The sequence below is a fragment of the Numenius arquata genome, chromosome 7 (assembly GCF_964106895.1).
Source record: "Numenius arquata chromosome 7, bNumArq3.hap1.1, whole genome shotgun sequence".
Lineage (NCBI taxonomy): Eukaryota > Metazoa > Chordata > Aves > Charadriiformes > Scolopacidae > Numenius > Numenius arquata.
The window spans coordinates 31313291-31340818 of NC_133582.1; the positions used below are offsets into that span (position 1 = coordinate 31313291).

Genomic DNA, 27528 nt, shown 5'->3' on the forward strand with positions numbered 1-27528 from the left:
CTTCAGCGCGGCTTTGGACTGTAGCTTGGTCCTGCTGCCATGACAAAATCCAGCCAAGCAGCGAGTTGGTGCTTGCAGCTACACCTCTTGACGAGAAGCAGTGAAGAAATGCTTCTGTCCCAGAGACTCGGGGTGTCCTCAGCATCCTCCCTGCAGCCTGAGGTCCACGCTCCGCAACTGGGTTCAAAGGCTCGGTGGTCTTCAGCTCGGGGTTTCCATCATCCAAGCTTGAGGCTTTCAGGAGCAGGTGCGATTTTAGGCTGCTGTGTCTGTAAATTCATGGTGCGGCTTTCCTAAAGGATGCTTTCAGGCAGCGTCACCTCCGTCCTGGGAAAAGGGGACTTTTTTTGGCCCCAAATTGAAGTGGTAACAGTTTGGATTTGAGGAAGGCTTTCAGGAGCAGGTGCGATTTTAGGCTGCTGTGTCTGTAAGTTTATGGTGCAGCTTTCCTAAAGGATGCTTTCAGACAGCGTCACCTCCGTCCTGGGAAAAAGGGACTTTTTTGGCCCCAAATTGAAGTGGTAACAGTTTGGATTTGAGGAAGGCAGAAGCAGCTGAGCCTGGGAACACCACAATTAACTTTCTTCCCCTCTCCTATCTAATCATCGGTGCCGATTAGTTCCAAAATCAGGGAAGCATTTTTAGAAGCCGCTTTCCAGAGTTCCAACGTCACAATTTTTTATTCTTGTCGCTGGTGCTGAGGCAGTTCTTGTGCAACATTTCTGCTTTAAAAAAAAAATGAGAGGGCATCCAGGGTTGATCGTATAACTCCTGGGGGGGGTGGTGGTACACGCTGCCTGAGCGAGGAGTTAAACAAAGCGGTGGTGAAAGGTTTTGAGCAGCGAGTAAGTGAGCTCTTGAGAACTTCTACCTGAAATGAAGCTCGTGCATGGAGATGCAGCTGGGCTGGGTATAGGTACGCGAGGACCTATAGCGGCTATCAGCTGCAAACTGGAAATACTTAAAATCCTGCGAAAAGCAGCAACGGGCTTGTGGGGAGGGCTAAGTACTTCCCCCCAAGCCCAAGGAGTTGTTTGGACCCTTGATCCCACAGCACTGCGTTAGCAGCTTTCAGGGAATAAAGTACAGCCTTGGTTACCGGAGGAGATGACGATGCCCAGAGTTCAACTTTGGACCTGTTTGCAGTCCTGGGTGACATTCCTGCCGGTCTGGTGCCACCTCCCAGCAGCACGTTTCCTCCGTCCGCCGCTGCTCAATGCCCCTGTTATTGGTTTATGGCAGCTGTATCTTAATTTATTTTAATTTTTTTTAATTTTTTTTTTTTTCCCCCAGCCTTGTAAGCGGGGTGGGGAAGCGAGGATCTTTGGTCCGTGCGTGCCGGGAGGATGTTGGGAATGAGTAATGGTCCGAGCCGGGGCTGTAATATGCAGAATACCTCTGGGATGACTCACCCGGTACAATGCAGCACATCCCTCAAGGAGACTGAATCACCGAGAGAGAGCTGGGGAGGTGGGGGGGGGGGGAGAAAAAGCCGCTGGCTGGCTCCGTCACAGCCAGCTGGGACGCTGGGGCAGGCAACGCCGGCTGGGAGGCTGGCAGCGGCAATGGTGGTGAAACGGAGCAGTCGGGGTGGAAAATGTAGAGGAAATGGCATCCCCCGGCAGGTAGGTGCCTGTGTTCTCCCCGGGTGTAATTTCGTATTTTTTACTCTCGGGTTTTTTTTTCCTCCGCCTCCCCCCCCATCTGCTCCCACGGCCCTTCTGTATCCTCTAAATCAGCATATAATTTATCAGTGAATATGTACGACTTCTTCTGTGAAACAGGCTTTCTTTTATGATTACATTTAAAATTTTTTTGTTTTCAGAAGTAATGGTTTAATGTGCACCCTCTCGTAAATACCGAGAGGAAAATAGATGAATCTGCTTCCCTTGATGTCCCTCTCCATGGATGCTTATTTGGGCTGGGGGGCATTAAAGAGAGGTGGAAGGCAAACTCAGTGGGCACGCTGGTTTTGATGTAGTAAAGAATGTTGTCTTTTATTCTATCTTTTTTTGTTGTTTTAAATGCGTTTACCTGGCAAAAGATAAAAACCCTTTAGGTTTAGACCACAGTTATCCTGCTTACTCCCTACCGCCTTCTCTGATATAGATTCAGCTGGAATCGAGTCACAGAAATTTTTTTTTTTTTTTATATTTGCAAAACGTTGTCTGCCCTTTGTAGCTGTAACGTACGTGTCACAGAGGATGTTTACGGGGGGGGGGGGCGATAAACAGAGTTGCATTCTGCACTCATCTAAATGGAGGAGAGTGAGGGAAAAATTGCTTAGGGTGAGCGATTTCTGAGGTTTTTTCCCTTTTCTTTTGTAAACTTTGATTTTTTTTCAGAAACGCGATGTATATGTGTGTGTGTAGGTACATGATTTTATTTTTATGTTCTGGATTATGATTGATTCTGTAGCTGAAGAGAAGTACCCCTTGCATTATTTTCACTTGCGTTAGGACGGGCAGCACTTTTCATCTGCAAAATCTGATATTTTACGGCAGCAACGGGGTTCCTCGTCTGGGCAGCGCCTTCGGTGGCATCACGGTCACCGTGTCTCCGGCGTGACAGCAAAAACTCATCGGATGGGGAAGAGGGTTGAGTGGAAATGGGTTTGTCTTGTGAATTGAATAGATTTCTCCACTACGCTCCTCTGTAATTTTTGGTATCAAATCTCCAGTTTTTCGTTTTTGCAAAATAAGGAGGGCCGTAAAACTTGCAAAGCTGGAATGCAGTCACTGTGCTTGTTTTCTTATTTTTGCTGAATATTACCATTCATTAGCTAACATAGGATAAGAGGAACAGAGTGTTTAGGGTCAGTATACCTCAGGAAAAAAATGAGGATAGAACTTGGTTGTGGCTTTTTTTCCGGAGGGCGGGGAATCAATTCAGGATGCAGATCTCCTGCAACTACCTGTTTGGCTGGCTAAGCTTTTATACGATTTTTGCTTATCTTGCATGTGATGTAAAACAAATACCATCTGTCACGCAATAACAACTTCCTTTCTCATTACTGTAAGTAGATGATAGTACTAATTAGCTTTCCTTGAAATCTGTTAATATTTTGTACCCTCGCACGAGAACAGGAGGACTTGAGCGTGTAATTCTCGGCTGTACCGCGTGCCGGCTTCGTGAGCTGCAGGGTAAATGATGTAAATGCTTTATCTTATTAAACTGATTTTTGTTTGTTTGTTTGTTTTGCTGCTCCTTACAGCTTTCCAGGGCATACTGACCTGTGCAGATAGAACGATTTATTGCGGAATTGATCCGTTTAACAATTTTGAAGAAAAGGTGTTTGTGGTGGTTTTGGGTTTGTTGGTTTTTTTTTTAAAAAACAAAACAAAACCAGCAAACCTGTAATTTTCTATCACTGACAAAGCAGCCACCGGGCAAAGCTGCGAGGAGACCGGTCCGGAGGTAATTCGGGTCTCCAGTGAGAAGGAGCTTCACTCTGATACTTATTGAAGAGGTTTCAGTAAATGCTCGTAAAAAGTTTTGTCGTTCGCCTGCATCCCGGTGGCTGCCTTTTAGAAACAACTAACTTTGGGGGGTGTTTTTCTAATGACTTCTGTTGTGGGTTTCAATAGCTCTAATGCAGTTTCAGCAGTGTATTACATAGAAGCTTTAATACGGCCGCGAGTAGTAAATCAACCTGCCCCTAACACAATCAGACTTTTGTTTTAATTTGGTATTGTTTGCCTAATAAGCTGATTTCTGGGGATAGCCCTTAAAAATCTATGTGCTTGAGCAGCGCCGGTGAATCTCCGCTTACCTGTCAACGTGTTCCCAAGCCTGCTTTTTTTTGGTTTTCTTCCCCTAAAAAGGCGCTTGGCGGTTCATTTGGGGTTTTGCCCACGTGTAGGGCGCTTTGTGGGGACGGGCAGACAAACCTAGTGCAGGAGGAGGAGAGGTTAATGCCAGCCGAAAAAGAAAACAACCCTTTTTTAGCCCTTGGAGGGTGACACAACTGCAGGTTTGGGTGCTTTTAGCTCTCCGTGGGCTAAAACCACCCAAACCTGCAGTTGTGTCACCCCTGTGCCAAGCCCCGCTGCTTTTTAACACCAGCTCCATAAGGAGCGAGGGTTGAGGGACCCCTCTGCAGCAGAACCTTCCTCCCGTCCCCTAGTTTGGTGCATCCAAAGGAGCCGGGATGTCACTGGAAAACTGGAAAACTGCGATGCGGGAGTTACTGTTGTGGCAGAAGCTGGTGCTTTTACGTGTGTCATCTCAAAAAATTAAAATGCATCTATATATAAAGTATATATAAGAAGTTTTTAATGGTTTGGGGTTTTTTTACATATACATATATATAAAAGTATCAATTTTCCATGTAGATCCTGGAAGGATCTGAAATGGTTACGGGACTATGAAATCCCATTGGAGCAAGTTAGGATAGAGCTGTTTCTCGTAAACTCAATAAAATCAGCCTTAAGTCATAGAATCACAGGGTGGTTTGGGTTGGAAGGGACCTCAAAGATCATGTAGTTCCCACCCCCTGCCCTGGGCAGGGACACCTCCCACCAGACCAGGTTGCTCAAAGCCCCTGGTCCAACCTGGCCTTGAACCCCTCCAGGGATGGGGCAGCCACAGCTTCTCTGGGCAACCTGGGCCAGGGTCTCACCAAACTCACAGGGAAGAATTTCTTCCTGAGATCTCGTCTCAATCTCCCCTCTTTCAGTTTGAATGTTTAGAAACACTTTGTTGAAAGGGTTCCTTTGTTCGTCGTGGCCTCAGTGTTTAAAGGAGATGTGGAGGTGGGCGGCTGGATTGTTGTACATGTCTTGGGTCTTCTGAGAAGTCCTTTTCCTTCTGAAAAAAACAAATAAAACTGCTATTAATCTTTCTTCGGGAGGCTTTTTGAATGGGCTGCAGCCAGAACTGGCCATGGAGGACCTGGCCTCTCTTTGGGACTGCTGTAGAGCCAGAAAGGCATCATGGAATGAAAAATAAAATGTACTCCTTTGGGTTTCCCCCAGCCTCCTGGAGCTGTGCTGCTTGCGTGAGGCCATGTGTCATCTAAGAAGACAAACTTTTTCGAGGGTTGAAGGCACTTGAGCCTTCGAGCATCCCTGCCGCATCCAGACCCCTGGCAGTCCATCGGGGTATCACCCTGCTGCAGCTAACAGTGTTCTTGGAGTTAATATAGTAATTTTATTTTCCTTTTTTTGCATGAAATTGTTAGTGTACAAGCCAAACACGTGTTGCCGGACGCAATTCAGCAGCCGGGTGTGAATTGAGCTGGAAGAGAAAAACTCCTTTCCATTCAGAAACGCAAACAGCCAACAGAATTTTCTCATTTTGTTGAAAGAGAGAGAAATGCCCCAAAACTGAGCTTGTAAGGTTAATATTGTTTTTATGGTAAAGTGGCAGAGGACAGTGGGGCGAGGTGTGTGGAGATTGAACTGTCTTGTATTTATTCTGACCAGGTGGAAGCCAGAATTTCCCAGAACACCTTTATATTGGATTGGAAAGACAGCAAAATACAGCGCGGGAATTTGCTGTACTAGACATGGGTTAGAGAGATGGTGGTTCCGTGTTCCTGGGGTGATGCAGAGGTGAGGGCGAGGAATACTTTTGGGGAGTTTTTCCATGGTTTTACACAGTCTCTGTTTTAACATCGTGTCTGACCAGAGTGGTGCAGGTGGCTTTTTTTTTTTTTTTTTTTTTTTTTTTAAACTTGCTGTTACTTAATGAAAAAGTTTCAGGCCTGCTGGAAATGGTATCAAAACATCGACTTTATTTTGTCGTGGCTCCGTGCGCCCAGAAGCTTTCTTTCTAACAAAGTACTGAGTTAGGGTTTTGAAGAAGAAGATGCTGGTTGTAATCTGCGGATGTTTCACCTTTGCTAGAAGGTCTCTAAACCGAGTACGGGATCAAGAAAGCGGGGCTCCAGAAATAGCAGTTTTTCATGGCTTCCATTCAAATGCCGCCACTTCCCAGCTGCGGGATGAACTCCAGAGGGTTATATCCTTGCAATATAATTCCCAGCAATTGCCTAGGCAGAACAGGGTGGCTTTTACTCCAGCTGTCGGAGGTGCTGGGACAGGGACAAGGGCCAAAATAAGAGTGCCGTGAAATGTGTCCAGCCAAAGACAAGGTGATGCCCCCGTAGTTGTAAAGTTAAATATGCATGGATCCAAATAGTTTAAATTGCGTTTAAGCGACCGGTGTCTGTGGTTCAGTTCAGCTGAAGAGCCCGACCTCTTCCCACCGGTGCATCAGCAGCCTCCTGCTGTCCTTGTGACTCTTCCCAGAAATCTGGGATCTGGGAATGCCGATGTGTTGAAGACAGCAGTCTGCATTTTCAAAGACCATTACGTGGAACTACCTTTCTGTCAGAGACCTGAACCTCTCCTGGCCTCATAACCTGCAAAGTCGAGAAGGGAGAGAAATACTGAAGTGCCCTATGGCTTTTGTATTTTGTTTGTATTTTGGTCAACTAGCCTGGCTAGAGGAAAAAATATTCCTGAGTTACGGAAGGTGGCCGGGAAGTGTTTTAGATGCTAAATGTGACTCAAAGTAGTAAATGTGGTGGGTTGAACTACTTTTTTTTTTTTCCTTTTTCCTCCTTGGGATTTTTAGACATCTCAGATCGTATTTGCAGTTGCGTTTGAAGCAAAGTGGAAAAGAAGAGTGGCTGGGGGAAGGGAGCTGCGTACTTCAACCCTCCTTCTACAAAGACACAGGCAAAATTAAAGCCTTAACTAACAAAGGAATCGTTATCGTCCTGCCTTGTATTAGAAATACTGTGACCAGCAGAAGTCGGGAGGTGATTGTCCCCCTGTACTCAGCACTGGTGGGGCCACACCTGGAGTATTGTGTCCAGTTTTAGGCACCTCAATCCAAGAGAGATATAGAGGTGCTGGAGCGGGTGCAGAGGAGGGCAACGAAGCTGGTGAAGGGCCTGGAGAATAAATTGTGCAAAGAACGATTGAGGGAGCTGGGACTGTTTAGTTTGAGGAAGAGGAGGCTGAGGGGAGACCTCATCACTCTCGACAACTACTTGAAAGGACATTGTGGAGAGGTTGGTGCTGGTCTCTTCTCACGGGTAATTAGCGATAGAACGAAAGGGAATGGCTTCAAGCTGCAACAGGGTAGGTTTAGAATGGACATTAGGAAACAATTCTTCACAGAGAGAGTGGTCAGACACTGGAACAGGCTGCCCAGGGAGGTGGTTGAGTCACCATCCCTGAACATGTTTAAGAGTTGTTTAGATGTGGTGTTGGGGGATATGGTGTAGGGGAGAACTTTGTAGAGTAGGGTTGATGGTTGGACTCGATGATCCCAAGGGTCTTTTCCAACCTGAATGATTCTATGATTCTATGAATTATTTGCCACGGAGTCCTGGATGCGTGATGGCAGCCGTAAGCCCATGCTTGGGCGTACGAGGTTCCAGGGCTTTGTCCCCCACTGGTTTCACTGCGGTTTCATGGTTGCCATAAGCCATGGGGCTTGTGTTGGAGAGCACTGGATGGGCTTGGCCGCTTTATACAATGCGGTTCATGCCTGCTGGAGGAAAGCACTTTTTTTATCCGCCTTAAACATCAGCTGTCTCTTAGACACAAACGCTTTCTAGAAGTTATTCTATAGGTAATGCAACAGTGGTTCATTTCTCACAGAAGTAGTCATTCAGTCACTTCTTGGTCAGGAAAAATCTCAATATCCTTCAGAGTAGCAATTATACACACGCGTTCTTCTTTTTAATTTTTTTTTTTTTATATATATATATATATATTTTTATATATATATATATATATGCACACCCACGAGCTATAATTTTTAAAGCTCTTTTCCTTCCAGTAAAAACAGCACGTGGGTTTCTGCGCTACCTTTACTCCCCCAGGTTCATGAGGGGTTTTTCGCTCGGGGTGGGACGGGCTCACACAACCTGCAGCAGCCCTGGAACACGCTGGCCGGCTGCCACGCAGCTGGATAATCCCTGCAGACCCTTTTCTTCCCGAGCTTTTAAGGCCGTTGGAAGACAAATCTGCAGGGTTAAGATGGCAAAGTATCCCATTTAAGAGCATAATTAAATATAGTTTGCATGAGACGTGTAGCAACCCGACAATTAGAGCAGTATTAAAAGTTTTAAGAAGCCAATAAAAATGAGGGGAAGTAAGGCTACTGTGGGTTTGTTATTTTTTTCAGCTGTTTCATTTTTAACTGTATGAAAGGCGCTATCTAATCTCGGCCGCAGTGGGTATCTCATTAATGGAGAATGGCCCAAACATTTTCACGTACCACATTAACTCTTTCTCCTGGAACAGTGGAATTGCAGAGGTCCCATGGGAAAAGTGCCAGGGGCTGACTCGAAGAGGGTTGTTTTCGCTCCCGAAACCTCAGTACACCAAAGTGGTGACACGCGTGTGGCGTTTGCAGGTTGCTCCTTCACACTGGAGGATTTTGAGCCCTCGCGACCAGCCAGAGCCTAATATCAAATAGCAAAGAAAATAAACAGCTTTTTCGCTTAAGGAAGCAAGGTCCTTATATGGACCTGAAATACTTGAGTACCTCCCAAGTATTTATCAACACTGGCATGAGGGAAAGCCGCATTCCCTATTCTAGGCTTGTGGATGGAGGTGGCGGGGAAGATTTTGACTTAGAAAACAAAAGGAAGCGGTGCATAGCCTTGAAAATTCAAGGTGCAGTTCCTGAGTCCTAGTCCGGTGACTAAACCAAGCTGTCGAGCCCTAAGAAGCATTAACCACCTTCTTTCTGCCTTTCTGTCTTTCTATCTTTCTCCTAAATCCATTAACCACCTTTCTTCCTTTCTGTTTTTCCTTCTGTCTTTATATCTTTCTCCTGAATCCCTCAAGTGTAGACTGCACGTCGCTCCAGGTAGGAGTGGGGACAGGGCTCTCCAGGGGCTGGAAACTAGCTCTTCTGGCTTGATATACTTAAGGAGGTAGGTGGCTCTTCATCTTGGGAGAAATGCAGTTTATATTGTGTTTTCCTGGGTATTTGGGGCTGACGGACATATGCAGTGAGTAATGGGGAAAGGAGTAAAATTCTAACGTCTTGCACTTTGTGCTCGGGTTCCTTTAAGTTTGTCCTCCACCACATACGCTTGAAAAGCCAGCAAATTGTTCTCCACCGTCAATACATCCGCTTTCCATTAAAGCAAATTACCAGATTGCTCTGTTTGGGTCAAAAAACCTGCTATTCCAGCTTGTTTCCCACGCCATTGCCCCCCCTGGGCATCACAGTAGCATCTTGGATGTGGGCAGATGCCAACTGTCATGCCCTGGTCCAAACCCTGTCCATCTTCTCACCCATCTCCAAGAGCCATCCTCCTCGAGGATGCTGACTGCCAAAAAAATGCCACTCAAAAGTAGAACCAGCAGTTTTGAGTTAACGAAGCACTCATCTTTTCCCCCCTCATAGGTGCCACGTCTAGTTGCGGAGCTGTTGGGCACGTGGGTGAAATGGGTGGCCTTGGTGGCAGAGGTTGTTAAGAGCCATAGGTCACGGTGTCGCTGCGGTTATGAAGATGAAAACCATATGGCTCTGTGCCCCATCAGATTGTGATTATAATGGGCAGGGATAGTAGATGAGGGACCTAAATTTAATGTGTAGGCATCCACTAGTTTTCAAACGTAATTAGGAGCCTAGAGAAATCACCGAGAGGTGATGGAAACCTACAAATAATTGGTAGAAATCACCAAATACCGAGTAGCTGCTGCTTTCTTAATTTTCCTTCAAGCCGGCGATTCCTGCAGAAAAGTAACTGAAGAAAACGTTACTTTTGGGACGGCCAGGGGCTCTGGCTGCTGCCGTAAAAGCGAATGGCAAATTCCGCAGGAAGCCCTGTTGCCAGTGGCAATTTTCAAGCGTGGAAGGAGAAGCAGGAATTTTGTGTGGATGACGTGCGCAGGAGGATGGGAAGGAAGGTTGTGTTGAGCGGCTGTGACTTCGGAAGAGAACTTGAAATTTAATGGGAGTTCCCCAGAAGTGAGAAGAGTTAAAAACAAGTCCAGAAAGGATCCCTGGGGAACAGGAGAACTATATAGAAATGTATAGTTGGCTTTCCTTCTTACCCTTATTGCTGTCTTCGTCTTATTGCTAATTCTTATAGACCATACGGGAAGGGTACAGAGAAGAAATCAAAAACTGTCTTGGATATAAGCAGCTGAATTTTTGCCCAGTAGGAAATTAGCTGAAGTATTTTGCTTAATTCTGAGTATCGGGAAGCCAAGAGATTAAAGTTGCAACTGGTAAAATCTAGAAATGGCTTTTCATTAGAGAGAAGGGAAAAAAAAAAAAGGTAACTGGCTCTGTTTATAGACGTACTTGCCCTGTTTCCTGTACCGGGATGCTGCTTGAAGAACTCAAGACCAAAAATATTCTTTAAAATGTTGCTTCTCAGTTCTGTGGACACCTTGTGTGTGTCAGCTGCGGTACGGGACGCGGATCTGAGTATGCTGAAAAGCTTTTTATCAGCCAGCTCAAGGTCCTCGGAGCGATTGGGGATGAACCTTGAGCGTCTTTGTACCGCCGTGGTTGTGTAGGGCCATTGAGAAAGTTGGTGCATCCATAAAATAAAGCTGGCGAAGGGAAAACGGCAGGGTGTGTTTTGTGCAGAAGGGATTAGCTGGTACCAGAAGGTGCTTTGCTGCCTCTCTTGGTCTGTCCTCAAAACGGCCTTCAAGTAGGATCTGTGGCGCTGCTTGCTTAGGTGTTAAATAAAATCTGGTTGTATTAGAGAAAGGGGAACTTGGGCTTCAAATATTAGCACTTGGATTATGAAAGTGATGCAAAAATAATGTCTGGAAAGAAGAGCCTGTTTTACCTGGTGCAGGGTGAAGGAAGCTACTGCTGCTTGTAATTTCGGATGGAAAGGGCCCGTTCTGTTTCCCTAAAGGATTATACCTGTCATGTTGAAGGGTCTCCTCTTGAAGCCCTCTGGAGGTTGAGCTTTCTTTTAGTGAGCTCACCTGGTTGCCTGGAGATGGACAATTCCTGGGCGATTTTCTTGGCACGTTCTTTTTCTTAGCCTGGTTGATGTTCCTGGTTTTGCCCGGGTTTGAGTGTCCTGTGGCACCTTTGGAGGCGCTGGTGGGTGTTTCAGCATCTCTGCCGCCGACGCTGCCGTGGTTGTGTATGGTTGACGTCTGACCATGCCGTGGTAACCTTCCCGTGAGGGTGTCACAGCCATTGGCGCTGTTCCTGAGCAGTCCCTGGGTTAATTGATGTCTTAACGCGTGACAGGTTACACCGAGCCGGGACTCAGCAGCGGTTGTGAGGATGGAATTGGTATTTCCCAGAAGCTCTGGGGTGGGGACAACCCATTTTAGCTTGCATGTCCCATGGTTTTGCTTACATCGTGTAGTGGCCTTTCTGCTCCCAAATGACCCCCTCCCTGGTGCTGTCCCCAGTAGATGCTGGAGCAACTGCTCTGTGAAAAGGGTACAGGAGGAGGCCTGGGGAAATGGAGCCTCCTGCTGTGGGGGCTCTCTTGACCCCTTGTGATGGGCACATGAATTATCCTTTGCGTATCTCAGGTGCTTCTAGAATAGCTTCTTGTGAGGTTATGACGTGCCGCCTTTGAAGCCCCTTGAAAGGCTTGTGGAGCTGTTCTAGGGATGTGGTGTGATCCTGATGACCTCGGTTGAGATGATTCCCATCTCCTTTTGTCTGAGGTACCAGTTGGAGCCATACTTGTGAGGTTTTTTTCCCATAAGGCTGTCCCAGTTGCAGACGGATTTGAGTGTCATCTTCCAAAGCCCACTTCACTAATTTGATCACAAACACCTTAAAACACTTTGTTCATGGGTTATTTGAGCTCCACATGCTCTGCCTACGCTTTGGAGACCTCATGCCCCAATACATTCCCTACGGGTGGTGGTACTGGGGTGCTGCGTGACTACCCTGCTCTCTTGGTCCCTGTCCCCAACTGCATGAGGGAAAGGGTGTCTGGGACCATGGGTTGTTTGGTCTGTGTGTGGGTATTCGGACACCCAACAGTGCCGTCCCTTGCTGTTTGATGGGTGTCTTTCCTATGGTGACTTGAGTAGTGAAGACCATCCATCACGGAGGTGGACTTCCATCCTGGGCAGAAACTGTGTGTTGGGACCAGAAGCAGTGCTGCCCCAATACCACCCTCGAGAAAAAGACCCTGGCAAGGTGGTGTGATGCTCACAAGAGGTTTTGTTTTGTTTTTGTTTCGTTAACATTGCAGTGACAGCTATATTGTGCGAGTCAAAGCTGTGGTTATGACCCGAGATGACTCCAGTGGGGGATGGTTGCCACAAGAAGGAGGCGGTCTCAGTAGAGTTGGCGTCTGCAAGGTCACGTACCCGGAGGGCAATGGAAGAAGTGGATTTCTAATCCATGGTGAAAGGCAGAAAGACAAACTGGTAATAGAACCTAATTCAACTTTTGTCTGTTCTTATAATGAGAATTATCCCAAATCTATCACTGTTGTATTCTTCTGTGGGTTTTTTTTAAAACATAAAAAACAGGCATGTGCAAAGAGTACCAGATTGGACAAAACAAACCCATCCTCATCTCGAATTGCCATCTTTTGCTATCCAGGTTATCGTGCTGCCACTTGGAAGGAGCAGGTAAATTTTTTGACATCCATGGGCCAAAGACCTTCCTTTGATGATTGAAGAAAAGGGCCTGGGTGTTTGGGTTCTTTGTTTTATTTTTTTCTAAGACCTCGCAGAGGTACTCGAGAAGTGAATTGAAGTGTAAAGAACCCGTGAAGGCAGTCACATTGCACTGAGTAACGCAGTGCAAACCTTTGAAATGGCCATGAATTATTTATGCTGCGTGCCCTTCAAGGTCTGAACGAGCAGAGTGAGACAATGAAGAACAAGTTGTCTCTTACGAATTGAAGCACTGGGTTTCTCCAGCTAGCTGGTTATCTAAAAAGGAGCTCTCTTCTTTTCCCCGCACAAAGCAAATCAATAAAGCCTCTTCCCTATTTCCAGAGTCCCTTTTAGATGTTATAGTTTGTTATCTCGTTTTGTCTATATTTCATTCTTCTGAAATTCGCTCCTGTGAAGCGATGGGCTACCTTAAAAATACATTCCGTGCACAGGCTCTGCGAACTCAGCATTTGGGCAAAACAAAACAAAACAAAAAGCATTATTTGAGTCAGAAATTATCCTGCTGTTTCAAGTACAGTTTGTCTTGCGATCCTGTTTTGCTTAGGATGCCTTTTTTTTTTTGGGGGGGGACACTATTTTGGTGCCATGCTTATGGTTTTGGGGGACAAGGTAAGACTTACAAGCTGAGCGTTTCCCTAGGGATGGTTTTTGGCGCGGCAGAGCTGTGAGACAAGTGCCTGGCCAGGAGGAGAGGGGGGCAAGAAAAAAGGATGAGGGGAGTCTTACAGCACCTCCTAAATCTGCTGGCGAATAAAATCTGCGTTGAGCAAAATTACGGAGGGAAGAGGGAGATTTAACAATCTTAAAACATGCGTGCATATTTTATTCCTTATGAAGCTGAAATCTTTTTAAACCAAAGTAATTCTATTGAAAATTCAATTTTAAAAGTTTCAAACCTGTTTTAACATACTGAAACAGGAGCTACTGAAGACAAAACAGTCTAAGACGATAGTTCTGACAAATTTAAAATGAATGCAAATGCAAGATGACTTCAGGTAAAAGCGTATGCGTTTCAAGAGCTTCAGTATTTCTTCCACTAAACAATATTCTTTTGTGAATTATGTGTCAAGAAAGAGAGAGCAATTTTGAAAGAGCAAAACTCCCTCCAGCTGAGCCTCCGCTGGCTGGAACCTGTGCCTCCCTGTTCCGGGTCTGGGTCCGAAATCGGCCCCTGGGGTAGTGAAGAGGCACCTACTCTAAAGCACAGGGAAAAAGATGGATGCGCGATGGTTACGAGAACAATGACAGCATCTGGTGTTTATTAGTCATCGTTTGGTAGGGAAAGGATGTTCCCTTACGCGAGGCATGACTTGGGTCCGGGCCGAGACGGCGCCGGTTGCGTCCTTGGGGTGGGAAAAGTGACTTTGCTCCTCTTTTGGGGCTCGTGCCCTCCCAGGTGGTGCTGGAGTGCTTTGTGAAGAAGGACCTGGTGTACACCAAGGCGAACCCCACCTTCCACCACTGGAAAGTCGACAACAGAAAGTTTGGGCTCACTTTCCAAAGCCCCGCCGACGCTCGGGCCTTCGACAGAGGAGTGAGGAAAGCCATCGAGGACCTCATTGAAGGTACCGCCGCGCGCAGCAGCAGCAGCCGCCACTTCCACCTTCCGAAGAGCGGGGGAAGGGGGTTTGAAGCATGGAGTTGGGACAAAGGGTGGGTTGAAAATCAGTTCTTGGGCTCGGACATCTCTTGTGCGCGTGTCCCAGCGGAGCCGGGCGCTTACCTTGTGCTGAGCGAGCCCCAGCTTATTTTGAAGAACTGAGTTTTCTCATCCCTTAAAGAGAGAAGGCATTTCAGTCCCAACTATTTTCCTATCCTATCTGGCCCGGCCTGTCCAGACTTCATCCCCCCCCCCCACTTAATTATCATAGAGTCGGTTATTACTGCTTCTTTTTTTTGATAGGCTTGGGTTTCACTCTAGCAGTGGCAACTCATAGATTCATAGATTCATAGGTTGGTCCAGGCCGGAAGGAACCTCCAAAGGTCATCTAGTCCAACCTCCCTGCAGTCAGCAGGGACACCCCCAACTAGACCAGGTTGCCCAGGGCCTCGTCGAGCTTCACCTTGAATATCTCAAGGGAAGGGGCCTCAACCACCTCCCTGGGCAACCTGTTCCAGTGTTCCACCACCCTCATGGTAAAGAACTGTTTCCTAATATCCAATCTAAATCTCCCCTTCTCCAACTTAAAACCATTGCCCCTCGTCCTATCACTGCAGGCCTTTGTAAACAGACCCTCCCCAGCCTTCCTGTAGGCCCCCCTCAGGTACTGGAAGGCCGCTATGAGGTCTCCCCGGAGCCTCCTTTTCTCCAAGCTGAACAACCCCAGCTCCCTCAGTCTGTCCTCATAGGAGAGGTGCTCCAACCCCCTGATCATTTTGGTGGCCCTCCTCTGGACCTGCTCCATCAGGTCCACGTCCTTTCTATATTGAGGGCTCCAGACCTGCACACAGTACTCCAGGTGAGGTCTCACCAGAGCAGAGTAAAGTGGCAGAATCACCTCTCTGGATCTGCTGGCAACACTTCTTTTGATGCAGCCCAGGATGTGATTGGCCTTTTGGGCTGCGAGAGCACACTGCCTGCTCATGTCCAGCTTCTCGTCCATCAGCACCCCCAAGTCCCTTTCCTCAGGGCTGCAACTCCAACAGCCCAGGCTCTTCTTTATATGCAGCCGAGTCTCATCTTACCGAGTCTTTGTTAAATCATGGTATGAATCCTTGAAGTTGTGGTATGAAGCCTTGGAGTTGAATAAAACTCTGGTTTGGTTTTGGTTTTTTGCGGTAATTAGTTTTGTCTGCATCCTCTTAGTTGAATGGTAGCTCTTGAAGACTTTGTTGTGTTTTTCTTTTGCTTTTTTTTTTTAAAAATTCAGTAAAAAATGCATTTGAATTGCCTGTGCTTTGAAGTTGTCATAAATTTTTCCTTTTCACATTTCATTGGAATCAAGCAATCCTAATACAACTCTAATTCAATAGTACTTAATTTTAATGAAATTTAATTCTTCATGGGTTTTTTGCTTGGTTTCGTTTTTTTGTTGTTGTTTGTTTTTTTTTTAACCACGCCACTTAATGTAGGGAGTTAGTGGTCCAAAGTCTTTCTCATTCTCACCCGGTGTGTCTGGGATATTTTTATATGCAGATGGTACTAGTTTTTGAGGATACTAGCTCAACTAATGTGTACAGGCTTGTATTCTTTTGGAGTACATCAGCTCCAGAAGACATCTAAACATTCTGGATGCCCTGTCCTTGCTTTACCATGGAAATGGTAGATACTGGGAGAGAATTAATCCCCCGGAGCTCTTTCCTGGTAAATACCTTACCCATTAGAGGAAGGATCTTCTCAACTAGTTATTAATTTGCGTCTTCATGTGCCATTAACATGAAGAAGTTACAGGTAGGCCTCCCGCTTTCTTCTTGCTGGCTTGCTGAAACTGGGAAGCATTTTGAGTCGTAACAGTGATGTTTTGTGTAAGTGGCATGGGATTTTGCAAAGTTTAAAGGGGATGCCGACTCAGCTGTATTGAGTAGCATTTTGGAGGTGCTGGTACATGGCAATTTCTGCTCTTTCTGATCCATTTTCCAGTGGAGGTGTTTAAAATGAGGTTCTGTATCTCAGATACTTCAAAATCAGCAAATCTATATTTATCCCATTAACAGCACAGACGGATCCTCATGAATGTGTTCCTCCTGAACTTCCAAATAAGGCTTTCTGAATGAAAACCAATAGCTGGCTTGTGCACACAGAGCATCAGGCAGAGGGTTTCCTTTATTGTGCATTCTTTGTTCACGTAGCTGATTCAATTTAGCAGGTAATATGAAGCACAACAAACCATGTCCATTTGAAGCCCCACTTGATGAAATCACTGCTTTATTAGAATTGTTGTTATTAATATTTAACCAAAAAATTGTTTCCTGTAACATCAGAAGTATGGAAGTTTTGTGCACAAGTACAGGAATCCCTGTGCGGCTCTGTAGAAAATCTGGATGTTTTTTTTTTATTTTTAAAGCTAACATGGCGAATGTTACTTAGTGTTTTAAGTGGGCTTTGGCACTTAGCTCTGCACATCTTCGTGATGATGCAACTGAGAGCAGCCAGGGCTGGTGCGGATGGCATTATATAAAACACATGATTTTTAAAAAAAATCCAGAATGAAGCTGGTACAAACGGCTCAACTCTTTTAGTTAGGGATGTGATGTTGCCCTAATTCAGTGTAGCACTGAGCTTACATTAAAAAAAAAGCCTTTGACCTGGGGTTTCTCCCCGCCCCTCAGAGCATCTTGCTGCACCCACGGTCCTTGGCAGCCTCATGGAGGGATGAAGTCAGCCAGGAAGGGGGTCTGGGACCCTCGGCCAGGGATGGGGAGAGGGGTCACCCATCACTGTGAAATCCAGCGATGGCATGTGCCGCCCTCCTCCCTGCCCTTCTGCCATGTGGGTGCTGACCAGGCTCCCCAAGGAGCTCTTGGGGGGGGCACACCCATGGGGAGCGAGAAGAGGTTGGAGAAAAGTGGATATTTTTTTTAATGTGATTTCCCACTTTTCCAGGCGATTGCCATGATGCAGTTAATGAGAACTGCACCCCAGTATTTTGCTCTTGGCAGGGGTAGTTACACATTTCAGCTCCTTTCGAATACTTTGCTTACGTGGGGCAAGGTGGTTCTCTGAGAAGTAGCTAATAAGAGAGAAGATCTTTACAATATATAACAATTGCCAAAATTAGAAAAAGAAATAAAAGCCAATCTAACTCTTCATTAGAATCATAGAATGGTTTGGGTTGAGTTGGAAGGGACCTTAAAGATCATCTCGTTCCAATCCCTCTGCCATGGCAAGGGACACCTCCCACTAGACCAGGTTGCTCCAAGCCCCCTCCGACCTGGCCTTGAACCCCTCCAGGGATGGGGCAGCCACAGCTTCTCTGGGCAACCTGGGCCAGGGTCTCACCACCCTCACAACAAAGAATTTCTTCCCCAGATCTCATCTCAATCTCCCCTCTTCCAGATTAAAACTGTTTCCCCTTCTCCTATCACTACATGCTCTTGTAAAAAGTCCCTTCCCATCTTTCCTGTAGGCCCCCTTCAGCTACTGGAAAGCTGCTATAAGGTCTCCCCAGAGTCTTCTCTTCTCCAGGCTGAACACCCCCAATTCTCTCAGCCTGTCTTCATAGGAGATGTGCTCTAACCCTCTGATCATCTTCATGGCCACCTCTGGACTCCCTCGAACAAGTCTATGTCCTTCTGATGTTGGTGGCCCCAGAGCTGGAGGCAGCACTGCAGGGGGGTCTCCCCAGAGCGGAGCAGAGGGGCAGAATCCCCCCCCTCGCCCTGCTGGCCACGCTGCTGGGGATGCAGCCCAGGATGGGGTTGGCTTTCTGGGCTGCCAGCGCACGTTGCCAGTTCATGTTGATCTTCTCATCCACCAACAGCCCCAAGTCCTTCTCCTCAGGGCTGCTCTCCATCCCTTCTCTGCCCGACCTGTATTTGTGCTTGGGATTGCCCTGACCGTGGTGCAGGACCTTGCACTTGGTCTGGTTGAACTTCATGTGGTTTGCACAGGTCCACCTCTCCGCCCTGTCCATGTCCCTCTGGATGGCATCCCTTCCCTCTAGCGTGTCAACCATGCCAGACGAAGACGTCACTGGTCGCCACTTGGACATCAAGCTGTCGATGGCAACTCTTTGAGCATGACTGTCCAGTCTGTTCCTTATCCACCGAGCAGTCTATCTGTCAAATCCATGTCTCTCCAATTTAGAGACAAGGACATCATGCAGGACACCCCCCCCCCCCCCCCCCCAGATTTAGGGAATACGTGAAGAATAACTCATATATGGTTTCTTGACAGCTGGGGATCTGGTCTTGAGTGCTGATTAGTGTGTAGCTTTATCTTTCTTCAGAAGTGAGTCTTCTGTAATTGGAAATGTTAACTGCTATTTTTAACGCAGTTAATTAGCATCGGCAGCCATGCAGTTGCATGTCAAGAACCACTTTCAGATTTTACCTTTCCAGTAGATGGGTTTTTCTTCCTTAATTAAACCACTCTTTTACACATCTGCAACATACAAAGTTGTGAGAATCCAAATGTTTACCAGCCTAATTAAAAAAAAAATGGTTGCACAGGGATGCCATGCATTTAAAAAGCTGTTGTTTGGGTTTTTTTTCCTAGGGTCTACAACTTCCTCATCAACGCTTCACAACGAGGCCGAGGTTGGCGATGATGATGTCTTCACAGTAAGTACATCTCAGCTGAGGTTGTTCTCCTTTATACTCCAGTTTACGTGGTCAGGTTGGAAAGGGTTTTGCTTTTTATGCCTTGGGGTTGGCTTCCAGCCGTCATCTTGTTTGGCCAGTGGATGTGTTTTATTTGATGGAAGTATGTGCTCTACAGAAGGTAAAGCCTTGGCTTTCTCTTGGCCTCCCGTCACCACGTGAAAAGCATGGCAGAGCAGATGTTGTCAGGGCCAGAAGTGAGCGAATAATAACTCTCAGATTTCCTGTGGCTTGGTCTGAGTGGTGCGCGCACCTTAATACTTCTCTCTCTCTCCTTGAGAAACTTCCCACACGCTCAAGTAGGTGGCTGCTGCTCGGGTGCATACTGAAGGGAATGAGATTTTAAGTTGCAGTTGTTAACAAAAGCCAACTTTACAAGCGTTTCACCTGTGTGTGAAATGTATGAAGCTCAAACAAGTGTTTTTCACCCGGAGGACGGCACAGTAGCATGCCACCTGCCTCACCAGTGGTGACTTAAAGAAGAGCGAGTTTGTTCATGTTTCGTTTGTGGTGATGTCCTAAATGTGTTTCGGAACTTTCCTGAAGCAGAAGCAACTCCTGTCCCCGTTACCCGTGCACACTTTAAAAGAAAAAAAAAAAAAAATCAAATTATAATGTGATCACAGATGCTCCATGGACTGAAAAGAAGGCGCTCACAACTAATACTTTGTCATATTAAATTTATTTGCGCGGCTCCGATCGCAGCTCCCTGCGTACACACGTTAGTTGTATTATAAATGCTTTCCTTGTCCTGGGGGGCAGGAGGGTGGGAGGTGGACATCCTCAATGCAGCAGCAACAAACTCAATTAAAAGTTGTCTTTGGGATGCTTCCCTGCATCTTTAGGGTTAGGGAGGGAAAACTGAGGACCGGCATCACGCCATTTGAAAATGGGCACTGGGGAAGCACCCAAAGACCTGAAGTGTTTTTGAGGGTGCTGTTTGACCGGTGTGGGACAAGGGCATGTTCCCTGCTGCGTTTTGACCAGATCCTCCCAACAATTGGCATGTTGTCCGCATCTGTCCTTTTGTCACGGCTCCGGGAGACAAACAACAGCAGGCGGGGTTAAAAGGTGACTTCCTGTGCTCCGCAGCAAAACTATCATTAGCAGCTGCTTCCCAACTACCTGCCAGAAGAGATTTATGGGCGCTGGAATGGGACAGGATGGGGAGAGGGAGGGGGAGGCACCCACTGGAGCCAGGGGGGGTTTAGCAATTTGTGCTGCTTTGTCCCCAAATTCACCAGCTGGATGCCCCTCTGCTGTGCTCGTCAGAAAGGGGACGACCCGTCGGAACTTGCCTTGGGCGAGCGTGTGTATGCCAGCTCTCGCCAGGCTAAACGTGGAAACGCTTGGCGTTAAAGCAGGGAAAAGTAGTCTGTGGAAAACGGAAAGGCTATTTTTGCTAAAATCCAACTGGCTGACGTTTTAGGGACCTGGGAGGGCTCCTGTGTTTCTCCGCATTCGCGATTTTGGGACTGAGTGTTGATTTTTGAACTTGCAGGGTGCTTTTTTACTGGGAGGAAGAAGTTGCTGCCTTTAAGTAGGTGTTGCTTTACATTGGAAAAGTTGAATGAAGGGTGCTCCGCCTGCATCAGAATCACTCAAACTCCTGCATTCAAAGTGAAGAGCCAAAAGTGTGATTTTCCCCCCTGCTTGACCCCCGGGAGGTGACAGATAACACACACACACTCACCCCCCTGCTGTGCAGATATTTAAGGGTAGGATGCTTGGAGGAGGAGGAGGAGAAACCAAGCTACTTGATGGCATCAGCAAGGGGGAAAATCTCAGCTGCGGTCAGCACCTTGTTGGGATACAGGGGGACATCCTCATGGGTTGTGCCCTGCCCAGCAGTTCTCTCTCACCTCCAGAGCAGCGAGAGGGACTACACCAATGGTGGAAGCTGGCGTGGTGCCGTTGGTCAAGCTGTCACATCAGGGCAGGCGTGGTATCGTACTCCAAAAAAAATAGGCTTTAGGAGCATCTTTTTTTTTTTCCCTGAATATTTCTTCTTGGCTTCCCTAGGATGGAGTTTCTCCTTTTCCTGCAGTCCTTAGCTCTTTGAAGCTCTCAACTTCCCATTTATCTGGTAGGTGATGGTGGAGTATGAAGTCTGCATAAGCCTGAAGCATGGAGGGGTTTTAGACTGGAAGAAATTGATAGGGCTGTGATGTGTTTTATTTTTACCCTTCTGTTTCATTCTTTCTTTGCACTTCTTTTTTGACTTGTGTATCATAGTCCATTTGGTCAGCCTTGCACACAAAACTTCTTTACAACTTCCCTGTAAACTCTTTTCCCCAGCCGCAGCAGTGGATTTGTTGAGTTTGGGTTTTTTTTTTTCTCTGTTTTAAAGAGAAAGTACATTTTTTCTTTTTTATTTCCTAAGGTAGTTATTAAAATCTTCACAGTCCTCCCCCTCTCCCACACATGCATGAATAAACTTAACTGCGTGCGGCAGGATTTTCAAAAGCATCTGCATGATTGAGTCATTTAATCAGTCATTTACCCATCTCTGAAAATCCCAGCCGTCGCTGTTGGCCTCAGCTATTTGGCCTGAGGTCCTGCCCCTCCTTGATGGTGTTTCAGTCTGTTCAACCACAGTGGTCTGAAGCTTCACGTTTCTTATGCTGCTTTACAGATGGCCACCACCAGCTTTTATCTTGCGTCTCAGCGCTGATGTTTGCACCAATGTCGCGGTACCGGCTTTAAAACAACCACTCTCATCACATGTAAGCACCCACCCTGATATGGCTGTTGGATACTGATTGACACGAGGCTTTTATACTGCCCCTGATTCTGTTAGCTTCAATACCGCTCCGTGGGATGATGGCTCTGTGTGTATTTTTTGCGCGTGCAACTCATACACCACCCATTTCGTTTATTCATCAGCCGGCATGCAACCCTTCCGGGCATCCAGCAAGTTACTTACACAGGGAAGAGAAGGTTTGCCCCAGAGGCAGAGCTCTTCCTCAGGCTGTGGTCTTGTGTGGCTTAACGGATAATCATTTTCGTGTATCAGAAGGTGGGTTTTTTTGTTTGTAAGGGGGTGAACTATATGCAGCTGTGGCTGCAGGAGCATTTGCTTGGGAAGCATCCCTGGTGTCGGTAGCCTGATCTCCTCCCATTATTTTAACTTGGGGTGCCCAGACGATAACTTGGTCAGTTTTACAGAATCACAGAATCACATGGGGTTGGAAGGGACCTCTGGAGATCATCCAGTCCAACCCCTCAGCCAAAGCAGGTCCACCCAGAGGAGGTTGCACAGGGACTTGTCCAGGCAGGTTATGAATGTCTCCAGAGAAGGACACTCCACCACCCCCCTGGGCAGCCTGTTCCAGTGCTCTGCCACCCTCACAGGAAAGAAGTTCCTCCTCGTGATTAGGTGGAACTTCTTATATTCAAGTTTGTCCTGTCCCTGGGCACCACTGAAAAAAGACCACCCCCCATCCTCTTGACACCAAGCTTGAAGTATTTATAGGCATTGATCAGATCCCCCCTCAGCCTCCTCCAGACTAAAAAGACCCAAGTCCCTCAGCCGTTCCTCATTAAGAGAGATGCTCCAGGCCCCTCATCATCTTTGCAGCCCTCTGCTGTACCCTCTCCAGCAGTTCCCTGTCCTTCTTGAACTGGGGAGCCCAGAACTGGTCCCAGGACTCCAGATGGGGCCTCACCAGGGCAGAGCAGAGGGGGAGGATGACCTCCCTCGACCTGCTGGTCACACTCTTCCTGATGCACCCCAGGATGCCATTGGCCTTCTTGGCCACAAGGGCATATTGTCGGCTCATGGTCATCCTATTGTCCACCAGGATTCCTAGGTCTTTCTCCTCAGAGCTGCTCTCCAGCAGGTCAGTCCCAACCTGTCCTGGTGCATGGGGTTATTTCTCCCCAGGTGTGGCACCCTACACTACCTTGCCCCATGTCTAGGGCGTTTGCTCCGCATCCATCGTTCCAAAGCGTGGGTTACATCTTTAAAAACAAGACTTTGCCATCTAATATTTTTCCCATGGATTAGACCTACAGCAGCTGGATGAATCGATCCAATCCCCTGTTCTGAAACTGATACCTGACAGGGCAGAAAGCTAAAGAATATAGAAATAAATGTCGCTGACTTGAGGGGAAAAATGCTTATTTCTAAAATGAAATCTCCATTTAGAAGTTTTAACAATATGTAGTTGTGTTTCTTTAATTCCAGATCCCCAGTAGAGCCCGTAAATGTTTTCCATATGTTAGCAAATAAATTTCTTCTGTCTTGTACGTTATAAATCGTCCTCTCAAGAGATGCAATCTGAGTAAGACTAGCCATCCGTTCTGTCTCCGTTGGGGGAAACATTGTCATTGCAACGGTCTGAGATTGTTCTGTTTGTCTTCATCCATCCAGCCTGCATCTTCAGCCTTCTTTAATTAACATTCGTTTCAGAAATAACGTTTAATAAGGACTGAATATATTCTCTAGTTCCTCAGCCACAGAATTTGCCATATAATTGAGTTCTCGTGCAAAATCTACACTTTTACTTTCAATTACAGATAATAATCCCACGTGACCGTGAAGTGAAAAATGTGAATTGAGTCCAAGGAAAGAAAGGTCAATGTCTTCCAGAGGCTGCAGAGTGCCTGGAATGGTCTCTTTTAGCAGCCCATCTGAAAAAGCAGAGGTGTTTGTTCTGAAACAAACCTTAGGACCAGTTCAGCTGAAACACCGCTCGTGTTTTTCAGATACAGCCACAGCCTTGTGCCTGCTTTAGTGCTAAAGAAAAGACACCCACTGGCAGGAGGAGCAACAGCTCCCAGGTCAGTTCTGGTTTGCGTACCTAAAAATGACTGCGGTCCCCTTCGGGGTTAATGGGGAACATAAGGGAGAAAACAACAAAACCCAAACATAATAAGTTTGATGTGCACGTTGCAATCCTAACTGTTCCACGTCATCAGTAGTAATTTTTACAAAATCCTAGTTTTTGTTCAAAACGAGCCTTGCAGAGTTCAGCAGGTGGAGCAGGCATGATCTAGAGGTGCATGGCTGAGCTACAGGGTTGCGTTTCAAGACACCTAGACTCCATCCATCGCTTGCTTCTCTGTGCTGGCTCCTGGCGAAACGCTTCTGTCCCTCGGTTCCCCAGCTCCCGGATGGGGAAACTGTTCTCCCGCTTCACTGAGATGATACGGACGGATCTTGCTGCCGCCACCGCTTTTCTTCTCGGGCTGAAATCTTCAGACTCATGCGTTCACCACGAAGGTTGCGTGTTTGGAGCGATCCTGCGCCCCTCGTGCCTTTTTCTCAGCGTGAACGTGTATTCCTGTGCTGGGAGATGTTCGAGTTAGGAAGTTTGTCCTGTGGCTTGGGCGCTGCTGACAGTCATTTAAGAGACAGACACGATTACCCGTTCTCCGCCGTAGCGGTGCAGATTGTGGCAGATGTTAACGTTCCAGTCCTCCTTGCATCTCTTCTGGTTTCCTAATTAAAAAACCAGATTTCTCCCTGCTGCCTTTTCCATGAAACCTTTTCCCTACTTTCATCTCCCATGTGGGCCTCAAGCGTGTTACAGCCTCACTATTAAAATTTATAAGATTTATGTTAGTTAGATAAACACTAAATCTAATTTTTCTTGCTGGCTTGGTTGTTTCACGTTCAGATGGTTCTTTTAAAGAACGACTGTAGCCCTTTTTCTTTAAAGTAGACGAGTAGAAACCCAGTCCGATTACTTTGGAAAGATATTTGTAAGTTGTGTGTGATGCTGGAGCATCTCTCGTCCCACCCCCTCCGTGGAAAACGGTGTTGCTGGGAGTAGGGAAGCACTGAGGGAGGTCATTCGCCCCCTCTACTCTGCACTGGTGAGGCTACAACTGGAATACTGTGTCCAGTTCTGGGCTCCCCAGTTCAAGAGAGACAGGGAACTACTGGAGAGAGTCCAGCGTAGGGCAACTAAGATGATTAATGGATTGGAGCATCTCCCTGATGAGGAAAGGCTGAGAGAGCTGGGGCTCTTCAGCCTGGAGAAGAGAAGGCTGAGGGGAGACCTTAGCTATGTTTACAAGTACCTAAAGGGTGGGGTGAAGGAGGATGGAGCCAGACTCTTTATCAGTGGTTCCCAGTGACAGGACGAGGGGCAACAGGCACAAGCTGGAGCATGGGAAGTTCCATTCAAATATGAGGAAGAACTTCTTTCCAGTGAGGGTGCCAGAGCCCTGGAACAGGCTGCCCAGGGAGGGTGTGGAGTCCCCTTCTCTGGAGATCTTCAAGCCCCGCCTGGATGCAGTCCTGAGTGATGTGCTCTGGGCAACCCTGCTTTGGCAGGGGAGTTGGACTAGAGGATCTCTAGAGGTCCCTTCCAACTCTAACAACTCCGTGATTCCGAGTTGCAAGATTTATTTCTTTCCCGAGTTGCACTCGGGGATCGAGGACACATGAGAGCCTGCAGTTTCCTTTTTCTTCCGGCCAAGCTAGAGTAACAAAAAGGGAAAAAAAAAAAATGCCTTTTGGAGTAGCAGAGCTCCCTGTGGGGGTGGTGGGGTGATGGGGGGTTAGGTACCCACCCTGAGCAAGTCCACCTTGTTTGCTCTGTGAGGCTGAGCATTAGGGGGTGACTGGGGGATTGTCACAGCGACAGGACCGGGCGGCCGTACCTACGGCGTTCTTCCCTCTCGGCGGCCAGCTGTGCTGTGCTGTGCAGGTGCAGCCAAAAGGTTCATTGCCCGGAGCCACATCCTCTGGTGTCTAGATTTTTGGGGCTTGTGTTGTAAACCACAGCTATTCTAATTCAGATTTTTAAAAGAAAAAGGAAAAAAAAACCACCAAAAAAATATACTTGCCAAGAAGAGAGAAATTCACACACAGAAACCAGCAGACAAATCCCTTCCTCAGAAAAGAAAAAAGAAAAAAGCCTTTAAGCAATGAACTAATGAACTGGACTCAGATTTATTCATATTTTTTATAGCTGGGTCTCTCGAGTTATACACGAGATACTCTGGCCATCCTACACTTAAAGAGTCGGTGCAACACCAACCTGACAATTGCTCTTCACACCTGAACGCGGCTCTTCCAGCGCTGTGATTTCTTCCAGCAGACAGACTACCAAGGTAGTCCCGGCAGCTGAAGTCATTGGTTTATCTGTAGTTTAATTGGTCTTTTTCTTCCTCCTGTTAATAGCCAGGTGTATTGGCTTCTCGGTGGAATTCTTCCTGCTTTTATGCCAGGAGGCAGTAGGCATCCCACTAAAGCAGTGAAAAGATCCTGAATATCCGGCTATTTTAAGGCTAGCTTCTTTTTATTCCTTTTTTTTCCCCCTGCCTTTCTTCACCTTTGAGTTAACTTTGCCCACAACAAGTTCATGTTACTCGGTGGCAATGGTTACCCATGCTCAAAGAAATTGTCGGTAGGGAAATCCAAGTGGAAAGTTTTTCTCTGGCTGACAGGTTGGGTTTCTTTTTTTTTTTATAGTGCTGTGTTTCTTCCTTTCCTTCAGGACCTCCTGTTCGCTTTAAAGCGATGCTGGAAATTAACCCACTTCTTTTCTTACTCTTTCTACCCGTACAAGCAAGCTGTGCTCGCTCTGGGGATTTAATAGGATTGTCGCTGGGACGGAGGGGTCGCTGCCGGGGTCTGGGGTGGCAGCTGCTCTCCTCTTTTCCTTCAGAACTGCAGGGGCAATTACTGTCTGCTGCAGCCTATGGATTGTCCTTCGCTCACTCGCAGCCTGGCGTCGGGAGAGAAGGAAATACAAAAATTACTGCGGCGTGGAGGTACGCAGTACATAAAATCTATTTATTCTTCTGTATATAACAGATCCATAAGATGTAAATGAAGGGAAGAGCTAAGGGGAGCTGACGGGAGCAAGGACCTGGGGGTAGGTTTGAAGGTTTGTTTGCTTTCCTTAAAAGAAAGGAGGGGGAAGTAAGAGTTCTTGCACAGTTTATGGATTGCTTTGTTCTATTTATCACGGGTTTTTTTGCTTTGAGGTCACTCTCTGGTGGGCAAAGCAGGCTTTTCCTGCTAGCGCTCAGGGATAGGCAGTTTAACACAATTCCCAAATGCACTGAACTTGGGTTGCTTTGGCGCTATTTCAGTCTAAGGCTTTAAAACAGTAAAACCACCTTTTTTTTTTTTATTATTATTATTTTTTAAACCAAACTGTCATTCTGGTCGTTTTACCACACACACAGTCTTCAGACTCCTCAGTCCCTGGCAAGAAAGGGATCACCCGACCAGCACTGCGTGCTTCCTGAGGCTCCGGCCGGCAGTTGCCTCTGCGCCGGTGGGGAGATGATGGGAACGCGGTTGGAAATTCTGGTCGGTCATGGGCATCCGTGTGCGCTTTGTGGAGGAGGCAGAAAAGTGTTTCCTGTCACAAAACCAAACCCAAAAAGAAAGGATGTGATTTTTTTTTTTTTTTTTTTTTTAAATTTATTGGGGTTTTTTCACGTTAGCCCAAATAGGGGAAGCTGTCCTTTGCTGCAAATATCAGCCCGCTGAGAGCTTGGGGTCTTTGGGGTGTCTTTGTGAAGACGAGGCGAGGAACGTCTGTTGTTCGGTAACAAATTATTAAGCAGAAAATATCTGTATTGCTATCAGATATTCCAAGTCTCGCTCTCACATAGTTTTTACGTAGCTAATTATAGCAGTGTCTTGAACGTGTCGAGCTACTTTGCTGAGGGTAAGCAATTT

The 27528-nt window shown here is 46.8% G+C and overlaps 1 protein-coding gene across 1 annotated transcript in view; it reads left to right on the forward strand.

Moving 5' to 3' along the window:
• Positions 1-11117: 11117 nt before the first annotated feature.
• SPRED2 (sprouty related EVH1 domain containing 2) overlaps positions 11118-27528 on the forward strand; it is a 35532-nt gene continuing 19121 nt past the window's right edge. The window contains exons 1-4 of the mRNA XM_074150840.1: positions 11118-11125; positions 12179-12356; positions 14011-14179; positions 18772-18836. Coding sequence (XP_074006941.1) covers positions 11118-11125; positions 12179-12356; positions 14011-14179; positions 18772-18836 — 420 coding nt within the window. The remainder of the gene's footprint in view (positions 11126-12178; positions 12357-14010; positions 14180-18771; positions 18837-27528) is intronic.